Below are 19,020 nucleotides of genomic sequence, written 5' to 3' on the forward strand. Positions count from 1 at the left end.
AAGCCTTGGATAGTATGAATGCTTTCTCTGCAGGAACTGCTTCAGATTTAATCAGTACAACACAAGCACCAGTGATTTATCTTCATCAAATAGGGGGAGATTGTTGAACCAAGTGGTGTTCAATGTTTTGAAGAATCCAAATCTTTTGAAGGATGATGAAGCCTCTGCTTTGCTTGATGCTGCTGTGCTGGTTTTAGCTTTGTTCTGGGGTAGTTCAATGTTGTAATAAACCCTTAGATTAAATCTCAAAGCAATTAGCATCTCATTTTTATCAAAGCAAAATTTTTTCAAACTAATTTGAAACAACCGATTGTTTTGTCGAAACAACCGATTGTTTACACTTAGATGTTTTGAGAAAGTTTGAAAACTGTTTTTGAATGGTGTATTTTGTTAAGTAACAAAACAACCGATTGGTTCGAGGAAACAATCGATTGTTTGTTTTAAAACCATAACAGAAAAACTGTTTTCTTTGACTGAGCTTTAAATGCTTTAACTGAATACGCTCCAGTCATTAAATGCTTTGACCAATCAACTTTAAATGCAATTAAGAGTTTGTTAAGATTTGATAACAAACTATATTCTTAGATATATTCTGAAAAACTGTTTTAATGTTTTAAGAATCTTGAAACATAGTTTTTTAATCTAAGAGTTTTTCAAAGAGTTCTGAGATTGCTAAAGAGTTGAGAGATTGATCAAGGTGCTGAATAGGATTTTACTTGTATTGATTTCAAATATTCATTTGTAACAAGTGTAATCTTTGTAAACTGCTGAAAGATTTGTTTGTGTGTGTTGCTGAGATTGGTTGTGTGTTCTTGAGGTGTTCAAGATCATCAATCTTAGTGTTGGCCAAGGAGAGTGTGTGTCTTGAGGTGTTCAAGGTCATTCTCTTGGTTGTGGTGTAAGTGATGAAGTGGTGATTGCTTAGTGGATTTCCTCAGGGTTTCTGAGAAGACTGGATGTAGCTCTGGATTGGAGTGAACCAGTATAAACAATTGTGTATAATTTCTCTATCCCTATCTCTTTAATTCAGTTTTGTTATTTTTGGAACTGGTATAAACAACCGATTGTTTCGCTAAAACAACCGATTGTTTTCCAGCTTTGTGCTTTTGCTGTTTGTTTTGGAAAAACTGAATTCCTAATCAAGGTTCTTTCAAAGTATTTTCATTCTAAGGTTAAAAGTCTGCGAAAATCTTTCTTAAACAATTCACCCCCCCCCCCCCTCTCGTTTAAGGCCATATATTCTAACAGAGAGGTTTCTTTGAAAAATCCTTGATGAATCTCCTGTAAAAACTAGCATGACCCAGAAAACTTCTGATTCCTTTGATGTTGACTGGTGGAGGTAGCTTTTCAATAACTTCAACTTTGGCTCTATCTACCTCAATCCCTTTGCTAGAGATTTTGTGTCCTAAAACTATATCTTCTCTCACCATAAAGTGACATTTTTCCCAATTGAGAACAAGATTGGTCTCCACACACCGTTTTAGTATGGTATCTAAATTCTTCAAACAAGAACTAAAAGTAGCTCCATAAACAGAAAAATCATCCATGAAAACTTCAATTCCCTTTTCTAAGAGATCTGTAAAAATAGCAAACATGCATCTTTGAAAAGTTGTTGGAGCATTACACAATCCAAATGGCATCTTTCTATATGCAAAAATACCAAAAGGACAAGTGAAAGCAGTCTTTTCTTGATCTTCTGGATTTACAACAATTTGATTATAACCTGAATAACCATCCAAAAAGCAGTAATAAGCTTTGCCTGCCAATCTCTCCAGGATTTGATCCATGAAGGGTAATGGAAAATGATCTTTTCTTGTGGTTTGATTGAGTTTTCTATAATCAATACACATCCTCCAACCTGTGACTGTTCTTGTTGGAATTAACTCATTTTTGTCATTATGAATTACTGTCATGCCACCTTTCTTTGGAACTACTTGCACAGGACTGACCCAGGCACTATTTGATATAGGATAAACATCCCTGCTTCCAATAGCTTCTGAACTTCTTTCTTTACTACTTCCTTCATAGTAGGATTTAGGCGTCGTTGAGGTTGAGCTACAGGTTTGAAGTCTTGTTCCATGTGAATTTTGTGCATACAATAAGAAGGACTTATGCCTTTCAAATCAGATAGAGTCCATCCTATTGCTCCTTTATTTGACTTTAACACTTTCACTACTTCCTCTTCTTCTTCTGCTGTTAGAGAATTGCTGAGAATGACTGGTTTCTCCCCATTTTCTGCCAAAAAAACATATTTCAAATGAGTTGGTAGCTGTTTCAATTCTATCTTTTGAGGTTGAGAAATTTCTTCTTTGATTAGATCTTGCTTTTGACTAGCATCATAAAAAATCTCTTTAGCCTTATCTAACTCTTCAACACAGTCCTGTATTTCTTTTCTTTCCCCTTCATCTATGTCTTCAATACTATCCATGATAACTTTCATTAAAGGTTCAACTGTTAAACAATTTTTTTGAGTTTCAAAACAAATATCATCAATCACATCCACTCTGAAACACTCTTTTTGATCATTTGAATACTTCATTGCTTCAAAAATATTGAAGCTTACTTCTTCATCTTGAACACAAACCTTTAATTTTCCTTTGTCTACATCAATTATAACTTTGGCAGTTTTCATAAATGGTCTTCCCAATATCAAAGGTACTTCAACATCTTCTTCAATATCCATAACAACAAAATCTACTGGGAAGAGAAATTTATCCACCTTTACCAACAAATCTTCAACTATTCCATGTGGATATTTGATTGATCTATCAGCCAACTGCAAAGTCATTCTTGTTGGTCTCACTTCTACATCTCCAATTTTCTTCAGCATTGATAGAGGCATCAAACTAATACTAGCTCCAAGATCCAATAATTCCTTTCCAACAGTGAGATTTCCTATGGTAACTGGCAAAGCGAAACTCCCAAGATCTCTGGATTTCTGTGGTAATGATTTTTGAATTATAGCACTGCATCCAGCTTCCAATTCAACTATTTCCTGGTCATTGAACTTTCTTTTCTTTGTCAATAATTCCTTCATGAATTTAGCATATGTAGGCATCTGCTCTAAATCTTTAGTAAAAGGAATGTTAATTTGCAGTCTTTTGAGAATATCCATGAATCTTGCAAATTGTCTTTCTTTGTAGGAGCATGTGGATAAGGTACATCTTTTATAGGAACACTCCTCTCTTGTTTTTCACTTTTTTGATTTTTTTCTATTTTCTCTCCAATATCTACAACATCTTCCTTATTCCTTCCTTCTCCCCCCTTACACTCAATTTGTTCTTTTTCATTTTCTCTCTCACTTAAAACCTCTTCCTCAACAAATAAATTATCTCCAATTCCTTTTCCTATAACTTTCCCACTTCTAGTGGTGATAGACTTGCAATGCTCTTTGGGATTGGTTTGTGTATTTGCTGAAAATTGACTTCCTTGATTATCAGCTAACTGTTTAGCCAGCTGCCCCACCTGCGTTTCTAAATTTCTTATTGATGCTTCAGTATTTTTCTGATTAGATAGAGAGGCTTGCATGAGTTTCTCAAAAGTATCCTCCAATTTGGATGTTCTCTCATGAACGGAAGGATAATGTGGTTGCTGCTGATAAGGAGCTTGTTTGTTAGATGATCCAGCCTCTTGCTTCCACCCAAATCCTTGATTTGGATTATTCCTCCATCCTTGAGTCATGTTATTTGGAAAATTATATGCAAAGCCACCTTGCCTTCCTTGATTATTCATATACTGAACCTCTTCCTCTGATGGATTTTGGTAAGAGCATTGACCATTAAGATGTTCTCCCCCACAAAAATCATACTTCAAAGCTTGATTCTGAATTGAATGAGAATTTACTGCATGTAATTGTTGAGGCAATTTTCACATTTGCTTGGTTAATGCCTCAATTTCCCGAGTCAAAATCTTGTTTTGTGCTAAAATTGCATCTGAAGTACTAAGATCCAACACCCCTTTCTTTTGCACTGTATATCTATCATGTTGAGCTTGGTAATCTATTGAGGCTAAGGCATCAATGATTCTTGTAGCTTGTTCTGCATCAACACTCATCATTGTACCTCTTGCTGCAGCATCCAAGATCATTTTAGTATCAGGCCTCAAACCATTGTGGAATATGTTCAACTGAGCAATATCCTCAAAGCCATGATTAGGACATCTTCTTAACATCACTTTAAAGCGTTCCCAAGCTTCACAAAAAGGTTCTTCTGGCCCTTGCCTGAATGTGGAGATATCAGACTTAGCCTTGATATATCGAGAGAGAGGGAAAAATCTATGTAGGAATTTCTCTTCTACATCATTCCAGCTACTTAGACTCTGGTTTGGATGCGACTTTAACCATTCTTTTGCTTTGCCTGCAAGTGAGAAAGGAAATAGACACAAATAAACAGATTCAATATCATTTTCCTCGAAGCCCATGGTCCCAACCAACTCATAGAATGTGGATAGATGAGTATAAGGGTCCTCATGATCCATTCCAGTGAATTGATGAGTGCTGATTAAGCTAAGAAAAGCTGGCTTCATTTCTAATGATTTGGTGGCAGGAGGTATGGCTATGCTGGAGAAATGCCTCGGTCCTTGTTGCATAGCATAGTCTCCCAATGTCCTTCTAGGTGGATTTTGTCTATTTTCAGCCATTTGGAACTCTGTTTGATTGTGTGAGTTGAGAGTGTTGGAAGATTCTCCTTTTGTTTGTCCTTGCTTCTTCTTTTCTTCTCTCTTCTTGCTCTGATTTTCTCTAGCTATCTTCTCGATTTCTGGATCAAATTCCAATTAATCTTCAGGAACCTGTCCTCTCAATAACATGTATCTAAGACAACTCAAGCAAGGATTAACACAGGATAAAAGAATAAAATATAAACAAGTGTATGTTCACAAAGAAAACAGAATATTCACAATACTCAGTGAGTTATACTTCAGAAATTCTTAAAAGAAATTGTTCCCCGGCAACGGCACCAAAAACTTGTTGATATTTGTACCGCCCTGGTGGTCGGGTGCGATGACGTGGCATCCTGCTACAGTATAGGCGTGTTGACAAGGCGCCAGGTTGACAGTTGGGAAGGAAGTCGGGAGGCACGTGTAGTCGCCGATAGTTAAGTTGGCGTGTTCCGATCTCCAGCTTACCAGAATAGGCGATCGCCAGGTTGTGGATGAAGTCGCCAGATGCAGACTCAGGCGACCAGGCAGTCGGAGATCGCCAGAACAAGCACATCGCCGAAGATGAAGGAGAAGCAGATTATGAAGGCGGCCGGCGAGACCACAGGGAAGGTGTATGAAGGCCCTACCTCGCCAGTTTCAGTAGAGATCGCACTCCTGAGTTAGCTATGCACTGGGCAGTACCATGCATAGGTAACTTAGCCAAAATGAGAGTAGAAGCAGCGCCAAGTCAGAGAGCCCCAGATGATGGCACGTGTACAGTTGGATACGAGCCACGTGTCCAAGTCTGTAACTGCCAGGAGAGAGAAAACCACCAGGTATATAAGAGTTCCTAACAGATTTTCTAAAGGTACGCACGTTCAGTTCATACACTTTACGCTTGCGAGTGACAGAGCTGTTTGTGAGAGAGATTTGCACGATTCCAATTCTTAGTATTTGGTGATACCGCCACTGACTTGAGCGTCGGAGTGCGATCGGCCGCAGCGGCGCCGTATCGTTTCTTTGCAGGTTCTTGAGATAGATCCAGAGGAGGAACGGAGGTGAGAGGCGGCGCGCACGTCGATCCTTTGACGAGGCATTCTCCAGCGCTCCGGTCAACAGGCAGGATCAATATTTCTCGGCAAGTGTACCGAATCAACTGTAATATAGTACTTTTTAAAGTACAAATGTCGAACCCACAGAGAACAATTCTAATTAAGATGTTCTGTTTTAAAACTCATCAAGTATAGAAAATAATTTTGATTGTTGAGAACTTGTTCATTAACAAATTAAAGATTTCACTAGTAACTAAGAGATATAGGGTTTGATTCAACCAAATACAAAACTAACTTATCAATTATAGAGAAAGATACTTGGGATTGAATTGCGTCTATCTCAATCATCTGTATTTTGAAATAATACAATATATAATACTCAAAACTACTTATTCTTGATGCTTAATTTAAAGTCATTCATCTTGATTCCTCACAAATGAAATTCATAAGATAATTTCTCAAACACTGATTCCTCAGATATTTAACAAATCATCCAGCTTTAGGAACAAAATTATAATGCAATTAATAACCTAGAATCTATTCCTAGCATTACAAGTTATCAAGTATTTTCATTTATTTCATATCCTTAAAGGTACTTTCCAGTTAAATTTAAGGATCAAAATCAAGACTCTATTGATAAGACAGAATCAAGCAATAAGCATAAAACAAAAATACCAAGAACAAGTACAAAAAAGAATTATATATATATATATATATATATATATATATATATATATCACCAAGAATACATTTGATCAAGGTAAATTACATTCAATCCCAAGTTAGAAAGAACTTAGCCACTCATGACAACTCCTCCAATCTTCATTCTTGATCTGGATTGCATAAGAAGGGCTGATCTGAGCAAGTTTTGTTGAACCAAGTGGTGTTCAATGTTTTGAAGAATCCAAACCCTTTGAAGGATGATGAAGCCTCTGCTTTGCTTGATGCTGCTGTGCTGTTTTAGTCTTGTTCTGGGGTAGTTCTATGTTGTAATCAACACCTAGATTAAATCTCAAAGCAATTAGCATATCAAGTTTATCAAAGCAAAATGTTTTTCAAACTAAGTTGAAACAACCGATTGTTTTGTCGAAACAACCGATTGTTTACACTTAGGTGTTTTTTAGAAAGTTTGAAAACTGTTTTTGAATGGTGTTTTTGTTAAGTAACAAAACAACCGATTGATTTGAGGAAACAATCGATTGTTTGTTTTAAAACCATAACAGAAAAACTGTTTTCTTTGACTGAGCTTTAAATGCTTTAACAGAATACGCTCCAGTCATTAAATGCTTTGACCAATCTATTTTAAATGCAATTAAGAGTTTGTTAAGATTTGATAACAAACTATATTCTTAGATATATTCTGAAAAACAGTTTTGATATATTAAGAATCTTGAAACATAGTTTTGATCTAAGAAGAGTTTTTCAAAGTATTCTGAGATTGCAAAAGAGTTGAGAGATTGATCAAGGTGCTGAATAGGATTCTCTTGTATTGATTTCAGATTTCCATCTGTAACAAGTGTAATCTGTGTAAACTGCTGAACAATTATGTTTGTGTGTGTTGCTGAGATTGGCTGTGTGTTCTTGAGGTGTTCAAGATCAGCAATCTTAGTGTTGGCCAAGGAGAGTGTGTTTCTTGAGGTGTTCAAGGTCATTCTCTTGGTTGTTGTTGTAAGTGATCAAGGTGTGGTTGCTTAGTGGATTTCCTCAGGGTTTCTGAGAAGACTGGATGTAGCTCTGGATTGGAGTGAACCAGTATAAACAACTGTGTACAATTTCTCTATCCCTATCTCTTTAATTCTGTTTGATATTTTGGAACTGGTATAAACAACCGATTGTTTCGTTAAAACAGCCGATTGTTTTTCTAGCTTTGTGCTTTTGCTGTTTGTTTTGGAGAAACTGAATTCTCAATCAAGGTTCTTCTGAAGTATTTCCATTCTAAGCTTAAAAGTTTTCAAAAAATCCTTCTTAAACAATTCACCCCCCCCCCCCTCTCGTTTAAGGCCATATATTCTAACAATTGGCATCAAGAGCTTGGTTCTTGAAAGTTATTCAAGTTGATCCAAAAATCTTTTTTCAATGGCTGGAAAACTATCTTTTGAGGAGGGTGCTTCAATCTACAAACCACCTTTATTCTGTGGATTGAATTACAAGTTTTGGGAAGCAACAATGAAAATCTTTATTGAATCTATTGATCAAAGAATTTGGGACTCAATTGAGAATGGTCCTTACATTCCAAAATTCAAAAAGGAAAATGCTTTCTTTACAAAACCTTTGTCCAAATGGACAGATGATGAATGTAAGATGGCTCAGCTTGATAAGTCTGCTCAAAACATTATAGCATCCGCACTAGAAACTAATGAATTTTTTCAGAATATCAAAGTGCAAAACTGCTAAGGAAATGTGGGAGACACTCAAGGCTGCTCATGAACCAAAGGAAGCAATGACAAAGAGTCAAGCAAGAAGAAAGAAAAGGCAAAACAAGAAAAGCCTCAATCTTTGCTTAATGGCCAGAAGGGAAGATGACTCATGTAGTGTAAGTTCATCAAACTATTCAAACTCTGAAAATGATGGTCAATTGCTTCAAGCCTTTCAAGAAACTCGTGAAGAAGCCAACCGATTGGCTCTCTTGAACAATCGGTTGAAAGAAAAGAATAGTTGGCTTGAAAACAGAGTAAAGGCACTGGAAGAGGATTTAGAAAACTCAAAAAATGGATTTTGAAAATCTGGAAATCATTTACAAAAACTCCTCTTGCAGGTGTGATACTCTAGTTTGTGAAAATTGCGAAAATCTTGAAAAGAAGGTCCACTATCTTGTTAAAACAGTGGATAAGCTTTCTAAAGGCCAATCTAACTTTGAGAGTGTGCTAGCATCTCAAAATTGTGTTTTTGGAAAATCTGGATTGGGTTTTAATCCACAAAACAAGCAAGATAGATTTTCAAAATCATTTTCGAAAATGCCAGAAAAACAATCGATTGGACCATCGAAACAACCGATTGTTACATGCTTCTATTGCATGAAAAGAGGTCATTCTGTGTGATTCTGTAAAATCATAAAACATGTTGTTCCTAAAGGGCTTATGAAGTGGATTCCCAAGAAAAATAAAGCTTGTATTGATGAGTATAAACCAAATGGACCCACATTCATAAGGGGACCAAACCTATGTACTTGATAATCTTTTTGTAGGACATATTGGAGGAAAGAAAACATCTTTGGTACTTGGACAGTGGATGCTCCAAGCATATGACAGGGGACAAATCAAAGTTCCTGAGAATATCCTTCAAGCAAGAGGGTTATGTCACCTATGGAGACAACAACAAAGGAAGAATACTTGGAAGAGGATCCATAGGAGATGAAAGCATCTTGGTGATTCATGATGTGCTCTTTGTTGAAGGCCTAAAGCATAATCTTCTGAGTATTAGCCAACTATGTGACAAGGGATATCAAGTAATGTTCAAGACAAACATATGTGAAATCTGTCTACCCAACACCAAAGAGGTAATGTTGGTAGGTAAGAGAGTTAATAATGTGTATCTTCTAGATATCTCTACACCATGTTCAATTGGATGTCTTCTCTCCAAGCAAGATGAATCTTGGTTTGGGCATAGAAGAATTGCTCATATTCACATGAATCATTTGAACAAGCTAGTATCAAAAGATCTTGTGATTGGGCTTCCAAAACTCAAGTTTGAAAGGGATCACATTTGTGAAGCTTGCCAAAAGGGGAAACAAGTGAAGAGTTCTTTTAAAACCAAAAATCTTGTCTCTTCATTGAGACCTCTTGAACTCCTTCACATGGATCTCTTTGGACCCTCTAGAACTATGAGTCTTGGTGGAAATTATTATGCTCTTGTTATTGTTGATGATTTCTTTAGGTACACTTGGACTTTGTTCTTGGAATCAAAGAGTGATGTCTTTGCTGCATTCAAAAAGCTAGCAAGAAGGCTTCAAAACACAAAGAACAACAACATTGGCTCCATAAGAAGTGACCATGGAGGAGAATTTCAAAATGAGAAGTTTGCAAAGTTTTGTGAGAAGTTGGGAATCCTACACAATTTCTCTGCTCCAAGAACACCACAGCAGAATGGAGTTGTAGAGAGGAAGAACAGATCTCTTGAAGAGCTTGCAAGGACAATGCTTAGTGAATCATCACTTCCTAAGTATTTTTGGGCAGATGCAGTGAGCACCTCTTGCTATGTGATGAATAGGGTGCTTATAAGGCCCATCTTGAAGAAAACCCCATATGAGCTGTCCAATGGAAGGAAACCTAACATCAATCACCTCAAAGTATTTGGTTGTAGCTGTTTTGTTCTCAACAATGGAAAGGAAAGCTTGGGAAAGTTTGATGAAAAAGCTGACCTTGGTATTTTCATTGGTTATTCTCTCACAAGCCATGCATATAGAGTCTAGAACAAAAGATTGATGACTGTAGAAGAATCAGTACATGTAGTCTTTGATGAGGTAGATCGCAGAATCAGTGAGAACCCAAAGATCAGTGCTGAGGAAGACGAACAGAGCATCAGTTTGGAGAAGCTAGATATCTGTGCAGAAAAACAACCGGTTGATTCGCAGAAACAACCGATTGAAATTCTGCAACAGAGTGAGCTGCCCAAAGAGTGGAGGATTCCTAGAGATCTGTCAGTGGATAACATCATAGGGCAGATAAAGGAAGGTGTCTCCACACATAGCTCTATCTCAAACTACTGCAGGCACACAACTTTTGTCTCTCAAATTGAACCAAAGTAAATTGAAGAAGCTCTCAAGGATGAGAAATGGGTTGAGGCTATGCATGAAGAGCTAAACCAATTTGAAAGAAATGAGGTATGGTTTCTTGTCCCTAAAACTAATGAAATGAATATTATTGGTTCAAAATGGGTTTACAGGAACAAGCTAGATGAGGATGGAGTGATCACTAGAAACAAAGCAAGGCTAGTTGCCAAAGGCTACAATCAAGAGGAAGGCATATACTATGGTGAAACCTTTGCTCCTATGGCTAGATTGGAGGCTGTAAGGCTGCTGCTGGCTTTTGCAAGTATTAGTGGCTTCAAACTCTTCCAAATGGATGTAAAGAGTGCCTTCTTGAATGGCTACATCAATGAGGAAGTCTATGTAGATCAACCACCGGGTTTTGAAGATCACAAGTTTCCTAATCATGTCTTCAAGTTGAAGAAAGCTTTGTATGGTCTGAAACAAGCTCCAAGGCAGTGGTATGAGAGGCTTTGCAACTTTCTGCTATCTCATGGTTATGAAAGTGGAATGGTAGACAAGACTCTCTTCATCAAGAAGTCTAATGCAGAAATTATTCTTGTGCAAATCTATGTTGATGACATCATCTTTGGTGCTACACAAGATAGATTGTGTAAAGAATTTGTGGCTGCAATGAAAGGTGAGTTTGAAATGTCTATGTTGGGAGAACTATCTTTCTTTCTTGGTTTGCAGGTTAAACAAACAAAGAATGGGATCTTCCAAAGTCAATCAAAGTATTGCAAGGAAATTCTCAAAAAGTTTGACATGGAGAATTGCAAAGAGGCAAGCACTCCAATGCCATCAAGCTGCTATATGGATGCAGATGCAGCTGGAAAGAGTATAGATCAAACAAAATACAGAGGTTTGATTGGATCATTGCTTTATCTCACAGCAAGTAGACCGGACATCATGTGTGCGGTGTGTCTATGTGCAAGATATCAAGCAAATTCTAAGGAGTCACACTTCAAAGCAGCAAAAAGGATTCTGAAATATCTCAAAGGAACATCTTCTGTAGGACTATGGTATCCTTCTCATTCTCCAATACACTTAATTGACTATTCAGATTCTGATTTTGCAGGTTGCAAGCTAGATAGAAAAAACACAAGTGGCACTTGTCACCTTCTTGGCTCAAGCCTAATCTCATGGCATAGCAAGAAGCAAGCATGTGTTTCTCTTTCTACTGCTGAGGCAGAATATATAGCTGTAGGTAGCTGCTGTGCACGGATCCTATGGCTCAAGCAACAACTTGCAGATTTTGGTTTACAAATAAGCAAAGTTCCCTTGATGTGTGATAACACAAGTGCAATCAATCTTACCAAAAATCAAATTCAGCACTCAAGGACAAAACATATTGAGATAAGACATCATTTCATTAGAGATCATGTGCAAAATGGGAACTGTGAAGTGAAGTTTGTGGAGACCAAACTGCAGCTAGCTGACATCTTCAAAAAGCCTTTGCCAAAAGAGAGGTTTTTCTTCTTGAGAAATGAGTTAGGTATTCTTGATCTTAATAATCTCTCTTAAATTTGTTTTTAATACATGTTAAAGTCTATTTGTGAAGACAAATAGGGGGAGAATTATTGGTTCTTGTATATCTATGTCTTATATGCATAAAATGTTTAAATCTTTGAATATAAAATTGCTTTCTGCTGCTGCTGATAGAAACAACCGATTGTTTCATGTAAACAACCGATTGTTTATTATGCTTAATGAGTGAAATCCAACTTGCTGCTGTAAGAAGCTTTGGATAGTATGAATACTTTCTCTGCAGGAACACAAGCACCAGGGATTTGTCTTCATCAAATAGGGGGAGATTGTTGAACCAATTGGTGTTCAATGTTTTGAAGAATCCAAACCCTTTGAAGGATGATGAAGCCTCTGCTTTGCTTGATGCTGCTGTGCTGTTTTAGTCTTGTTCTGGGGTAGTTCTATGTTGTAATCAACACCTAGATTAAATCTCAAAGCAATTAGCATATCAAGTTTATCAAAGCAAAATGTTTTTCAAACTAAGTTGAAACAACCGATTGTTTTGTCGAAACAACCGATTGTTTACACTTAGGTGTTTTTTAGAAAGTTTGAAAACTGTTTTTGAATGGTGTTTTTGTTAAGTAACAAAACAACCGATTGATTTGAGGAAACAATCGATTGTTTGTTTTAAAACCATAACAGAAAAACTGTTTTCTTTGACTGAGCTTTAAATGCTTTAACAGAATACGCTCCAGTCATTAAATGCTTTGACCAATCTATTTTAAATGCAATTAAGAGTTTGTTAAGATTTGATAACAAACTATATTCTTAGATATATTCTGAAAAACAGTTTTGATATATTAAGAATCTTGAAACATAGTTTTGATCTAAGAAGAGTTTTTCAAAGTATTCTGAGATTGCAAAAGAGTTGAGAGATTGATCAAGGTGCTGAATAGGATTCTCTTGTATTGATTTCAGATTTCCATCTGTAACAAGTGTAATCTGTGTAAACTGCTGAACAATTATGTTTGTGTGTGTTGCTGAGATTGGCTGTGTGTTCTTGAGGTGTTCAAGATCAGCAATCTTAGTGTTGGCCAAGGAGAGTGTGTTTCTTGAGGTGTTCAAGGTCATTCTCTTGGTTGTTGTTGTAAGTGATCAAGGTGTGGTTGCTTAGTGGATTTCCTCAGGGTTTCTGAGAAGACTGGATGTAGCTCTGGATTGGAGTGAACCAGTATAAACAACTGTGTACAATTTCTCTATCCCTATCTCTTTAATTCTGTTTGATATTTTGGAACTGGTATAAACAACCGATTGTTTTTCCAGCTTTGTGCTTTTGCTGTTTGTTTTGGAGAAACTGAATTCTCAATCAAGGTTCTTCTGAAGTATTTCCATTCTAAGCTTAAAAGTTTTCAAAAAATCTTTCTTAAACAATTCACCCCCCCTCTCGTTTAAGGCCATATATTCTAACAATTTCTTCTCCTAAGAACAGAGGTTTCTTCTCTTTCTCTCACTAGTCTCTCTCTCTATAAAAACCCAATTTTTTTTCATCGCTGGTTTTGAGTTGTGTTTCAAAATTTATATAATCAAATTTAGCTCAAGTTAGCCCGTTTTAGCTTAAGCTAGATCTTTCGGTGCATTTTTAGCTTGAGCTAGCGATTCTAGCCTGTGCTAGAATTGTATTGCACCTTTAATCAACTCTGGACAGTTTTAGCTTGAGCTAGCAATTCTAGCCTGGGCTAGAATTGTACTGCACCTTTAATCAACTCTGGACAGTTTTAGCTTGAGCTAAATCCTCTAGCTTGAGCTAAATCTTCTTGTGATCCAATTAAGTTTTTACTTTCTTTCTTTCAATGCCAGCTTGAATAATTCTTTCAATGCTTCATATTCATCTGCAATTTACACAAAAATTGAGATTAAATTTCTTCATTTGTTTCTTGGTTCAAAATATATAATCAGATTCAATAATTCTCATATTAGGGTAACTTTCTTACATTAAGAAACAATTAAGTTCCAAAGTATTCAATTTTATCAATCATAACAACTACACAACTACACATTGGCACTTATCAGTATGTTACACTAATAGACTACGATTCTTAGGTAAAACCCCCATCAATATCTCCAGTAAATGGAATATACAACAATTTTAAGAAGAACTGCCATATATACTTTCGTTTGGCCATAGTGTTTGACACTTAAAACCAGTATATATAGACTGTCGTAAATGGATGGATTTTTCTGCACTAGTAAAATCTCCTTATTTAAACATAACATTTAAAAGATAAAACAAATAAACTCACTTGAAATTCTTATTTGAGAATGATTTAGAAATTGTGAATTTTTTTAACTAAACACAAGGTAAAGGAATTTCTTGAATCAACCCTTTAAACGACTGTTAAACAACATTGCTTAACAAAATTAAACAAAGATTCGAGCATTTAAACTGTCAATATTTGGATGTATTTTAGAATGGAATCGTTTTTTGTCTTTTGTCTGTTCAATTACAAAGCAACCACTTAAAAAAAAGAATTCTCACACACAAACAAACATGTAAAGGAAAGTAATTAAATATATGATAATATCCCAGAAGTGATTTTGTTATTACATTATAAGCTTTACTGTAGTAGTGTAAACATGTAAATGAGAGTAATAAGTAAACACAGGACAGTATCTAAGAAGTGATTTTCTTATTACATTACAAGCTTTTAGTGTGTTTTATTTTCACATTTTCACTTTATGGAGAATGATATGAGCACCATACTGAGGTTGAAGAGTGATTAACATAGCTGGAGCATGAGCATATGCTGGAGAAAGTTCAAATGAGAAATGCTGTAAAATCATTGACAAAGCCATCTTTGCTTCCAATAAGGAGAAGTTTTGTCCAATGCATATTCTAGGACCCCATCCAAAAGGGAAAAATGAAACTCTACCCTTTGTTGCTTTTAGAACTCCTTCAGAAAATCTCTCAGGATTGAACTGCTTAGCATCTTCACCCCAGAATTCACAGTCATGGTGAACCAAAACAGTTGGGAGGAAAATCTGCACTCCAGCAGGTAATGTTATGTTTCCAAGTTTCAAATCTCTTTTAGCAAGTCGATTCATCCCAAGTGCTGGTGGGTATAATCTAAGAACCTCATTCAAAATCATAGTGACCTGATACAAAAAAGATTTGTAGTGAATATAGAGGACATATAATTTAGCATACGATATATAATACAGTACTTACAATCTTTAGGCGATTTAAACCATCAAAACTTGGCTTTTGATTGCCAAAGACTTGCAAGACTTCCTCCCTTGCACGTTCTTGCCAATCAGGGTACCTACTCAGTAACACCATTGTCCAAACCAGCAAAACTGAAGTGGTTTCCTGCCCTGCAAAGTAGAATAGCTTGCATTCCTCGATTACATCTTCAAGACTCATTCCAACATTCTTATTGTCTCCCTTTGCATGTTCTTGAATTTCCTTGTGATTTGACTCCAAAAGTATACCTAATAGGTCATCATTAATGGCTTCACCCTTCTTTAGTGCTTTCTCCCTCTTGTAAATCATATCCTTCAACGAAGCTTTTATATCTCTGTCAATTTCCTTCATTCTCCTATGGCTTTTAGTAGGTAAAAACCTACAAATATACATTGTTCCATCCCATTAAGTTTGTACATGAAGAGGATGGTTTTCCCTAACAGATAGAATTTTGCTATTGCAAGCTGTAAATTGAGGTAGAACATATCTTTGCCACACATTTGGTAGATGTTACTTGCTAGTAGTTTCAGTTTAACATTGAATGAACCTTTTCCCTATTGAATTTGCATTTAAGAGAAACCAAATATTTCCCTTCTAAATATTCTGTAAATTTGTTGTTCTATAAATTAAATTTCTGTGATTCCTATTATATTTTATTATTGCTAATCATTGTTTCCTGCATTCCATATAGTAAGGGTAATTTAGTGAAAAAAAAACTCGTTTAATAGGCTTGAACTGCTTTAGTCATCAAATCAAACCAGTAAGTTACCTCCATCCAGGGATTTGAACTTTTAAGATAACTTGCAATGCAAGTTTAGTTTGCTCTCTTTGAAGTTGAAATATTCTTCTTCCTTCTTCAAAGCTACTTCCAAATGCTGATCGAGCGATAACATCACTAGTCATATTCTGAAGGAAAGGCCATGCATCTATTTCACATGATCCGTCGGAAGACAACATTCTTTCCCATTTGTTAACCAGATCATTGCAACTTTCGAAGAATAACGGTAACATGGCCTGTGGTGTAATAAGGAAATCACTCGGAGTTAGAATCACTTAACTCAAACTAACCATAAAAACATCCAGGCTTCAATATGCATGTTCCTTATAAACCGAACTTGTGCTGTTAAGAAAAGTATATGCTGCTTGCATGCAATATAGTTGCATAAAAATAGCAGGCAGAATCTACTTGTGTATAAAAATAACCGTCAAAGAAAAGGACTTTTCTTTTTCTTTCTATGAATTGTGTATATAAATTCAGGTACCCTTTTGTATCAATATTTTGTTTATGCTTACAAAATATGTTGCTTGCCAAATCTATGCTGCATTTCTAGGGAGAGTACATTTTTCCTTGTTAAAGGAGAAGAAAACAAACACATACACGTACAAACGCAATTCCTTAGTTTTTTTCTGATATGTTTTAAAGCATAACACAAATCCATATCTAGCAAATGCAAGCAACTGACCTTTAATTTTTCTAAATTGAAAGCAGGGTTGATTAACCTTCTGTGCTTGCTCCACTTTTCTCCTTCATAGCCTGCAAGGCCAGTTGCTAGTAACTTGAAAAGTGGATTTATATCAGGCTTTGGGAAGTCATAGATCTTGTTAAATATATCTTTGATTTGCTCTGGATCTAAGATAGTCACCCTTGGCGTTGGTCCTAACCAGATAAAAGAATTCTTACCTGCATACCATCGGCAATTTATAAGGTTCAAACAGTTACACTAAGGATAAAAAATAAAAGGAAAAAAAAAACAGGAATTAAAGAGAACATGCAACTTTGTATGTGGACTGTTCTAATTTGAGATGAATCACAAACCATGGGAACCTTTTGATACACAATGAATGCACTCCTTAAGTGGATTAAGAGGGAAAATAAGCTTAATAACATCATATATTTTACCCATACATTTTGTTAAATTTTATAGGAAATATTATCTCATAGCATAATATCTATCACCATATATATTAGTTAAGATTTAATCATTTATCGTCCCAATTTCACCAAAATCTGTTATGTTATGCCCATACTGGAGTTGCTTCTAGTGGATTTTGATTCAGCTACATCAGCCAGTGTTCTGTACACATTCACCTTAAGTGAGCACATGCTCAGTTCTTCTGATGTACATGTTTGGTGCTTGTAAAGAGATGTCTTAACAGAATTTGGAAAAGTTTTGTCCCTTTTTGAGCAGCAATCAGGAGGAGTGTCTCTTATGTTCTCTGATTTGGGGCTAGGACATAATGGAAACAATATATTCTTCTTCAAATTTGTGATGGCTTGAACCTTTAACTTCTTCTCTTCCCTTGATTTGTTTTAGGCATGTTTTTCACTGCTTCTGTAATTTGATCATTCATATATTGAAGTTTTCATTGAGAATGCAATTAGTGGCATAAGGAAAGAACTTATCCATACCCACCATCAAATAGAGACTTGACCTTGTTTTTCTGAACTTTCCCCTGTTTTGTGAGAATTTTCTCAAGTTGTTGGACAATATTTTTAAAAAAAATGACCTCATTTTTACTTTCTCAGATTAATTGGAAGTTGTAAAGGATAGTTATAGTGTATGTTAAGTCCAAATCAGTGTAAAATAAATTTGCACTAGTTGATATGAAATTTTTTACACATCCGAAAGTACCAACTTATAAAATTAAGTTAAACTTTCTTAATATCTATTTTTAATATATTTTAATATATTTTAAGATATGTAACAAAAGTTAATATATTTTAAGATCTGTAACAAAATTTAAAGGTGTCACTTCAATGAAGTGAACTAATGAACACACCATATGCAACTCCTGTATAACATAACCAAACAAACACAACACAGTGTATAAGGGACCATAAAACACAGTCACTATATGTAGAACACTGAAAAAGAAAAGGGGTGCATGAGCACGAATTATCAAAATAGAAAAGTATTTGAAGAAAGTAAAAGATGAAAACTGCAAAAAAGAATAGAATCATAAATAACAAACATACCATGTGACTTGACACTATGATTGATATAGGAAGAGACACGTGGAACTATGTCATCAGAGAGATCCATAGGTTTGGATAAGGCTTCCTTTCTCATCTTGAGAAACTCCTTGCTGTCTCCAACCAAAAGCTTGTATGGATTGCCTTGAAAGCCTTGCTCTCTTAGGAGCTTTTCAAGTCTCTTTGGATTGAACCATAACCAGTTCAGAATCTTCCATGCCCATGTCAGAAGAAGTATCACTATGAGAGTCAGAGTTGTGGTCCATGCTGCTTCCATTTCTGTCTTGCTTTTTGGGTAAGGCAATGAGAACAGAGAAAGATGATAAGAGATGAAGAAGAAAAACCAGGATTTTTCACAAAGGTCAAGAGGCAAAAAATGTGCTGTCCTACACTACTCTCTAAGTTATCAACTTCAACTTCTCTTTGCTTTTGTATTTTTCTATTTATTCAAACACGAGGGTACGATGTTTCTTATGTTTCCATTGTAATCTTTAGGTTTAATTATTGCATTAAATGTAAAAAATCAATTTCATCTTCTAAAATTTAAAATATTTAATGTGATTTTAATTTTTTTTTCTTGTAAATTTAATTTGATATCAGTATTTTTTAGAAAATTCAATGCAGTCTCAACTTTTTTTAGAGAATTCAATAGGACATTTTAATAGAAGAAACTACGTATTGTTTTATTAAAAAATTTAAGATCATGTTGAACTTTTTTAAAACATTTTTTTTAATAGGATTATTTAATAAAAGAAACCATTTTTAAAATATTTGAGATCTTGAACTTTTTAAAAACTTTAAGACTAATTGTTGATATAGAGATAAAAAGGGAATTAAGTTTAAATTTTATTTTAAGATTCATAAATACTAAGAAATTCAAAATTTGTTATAGTTTTTGTTGAGA

General features: G+C 35.4%; 1 protein-coding gene and 1 pseudogene across 1 annotated transcript; one reads left to right on the top strand and one right to left on the bottom strand.

The window, feature by feature from the left end:
• Positions 1–4,141: 4,141 nt before the first annotated feature.
• Positions 4,142–4,247, top strand: LOC137836272 (small nucleolar RNA R71; annotated as a pseudogene).
• Positions 4,248–14,452: 10,205 nt separating this feature from the next.
• LOC137835105 (cytochrome P450 72A68-like) lies at positions 14,453–18,684 on the bottom strand. Its single transcript, XM_068643452.1, has 5 exons — positions 18,120–18,684; positions 16,606–16,823; positions 15,912–16,156; positions 15,128–15,521; positions 14,453–15,054 (listed from the first exon to the last, which is right to left on the bottom strand). Exons 1-5 carry the CDS (start codon positions 18,391–18,393, stop codon positions 14,623–14,625), a joined length of 1,563 nt encoding a protein of 520 aa, XP_068499553.1. The 5' UTR covers positions 18,394–18,684; the 3' UTR covers positions 14,453–14,622.
• Positions 18,685–19,020: the final 336 nt, after the last annotated feature.

The sequence above is a fragment of the Phaseolus vulgaris genome, chromosome 5 (genome assembly GCF_000499845.2).
Source record: "Phaseolus vulgaris cultivar G19833 chromosome 5, P. vulgaris v2.0, whole genome shotgun sequence".
NCBI classification, from domain to species: Eukaryota; Viridiplantae; Streptophyta; class Magnoliopsida; order Fabales; family Fabaceae; genus Phaseolus; species Phaseolus vulgaris.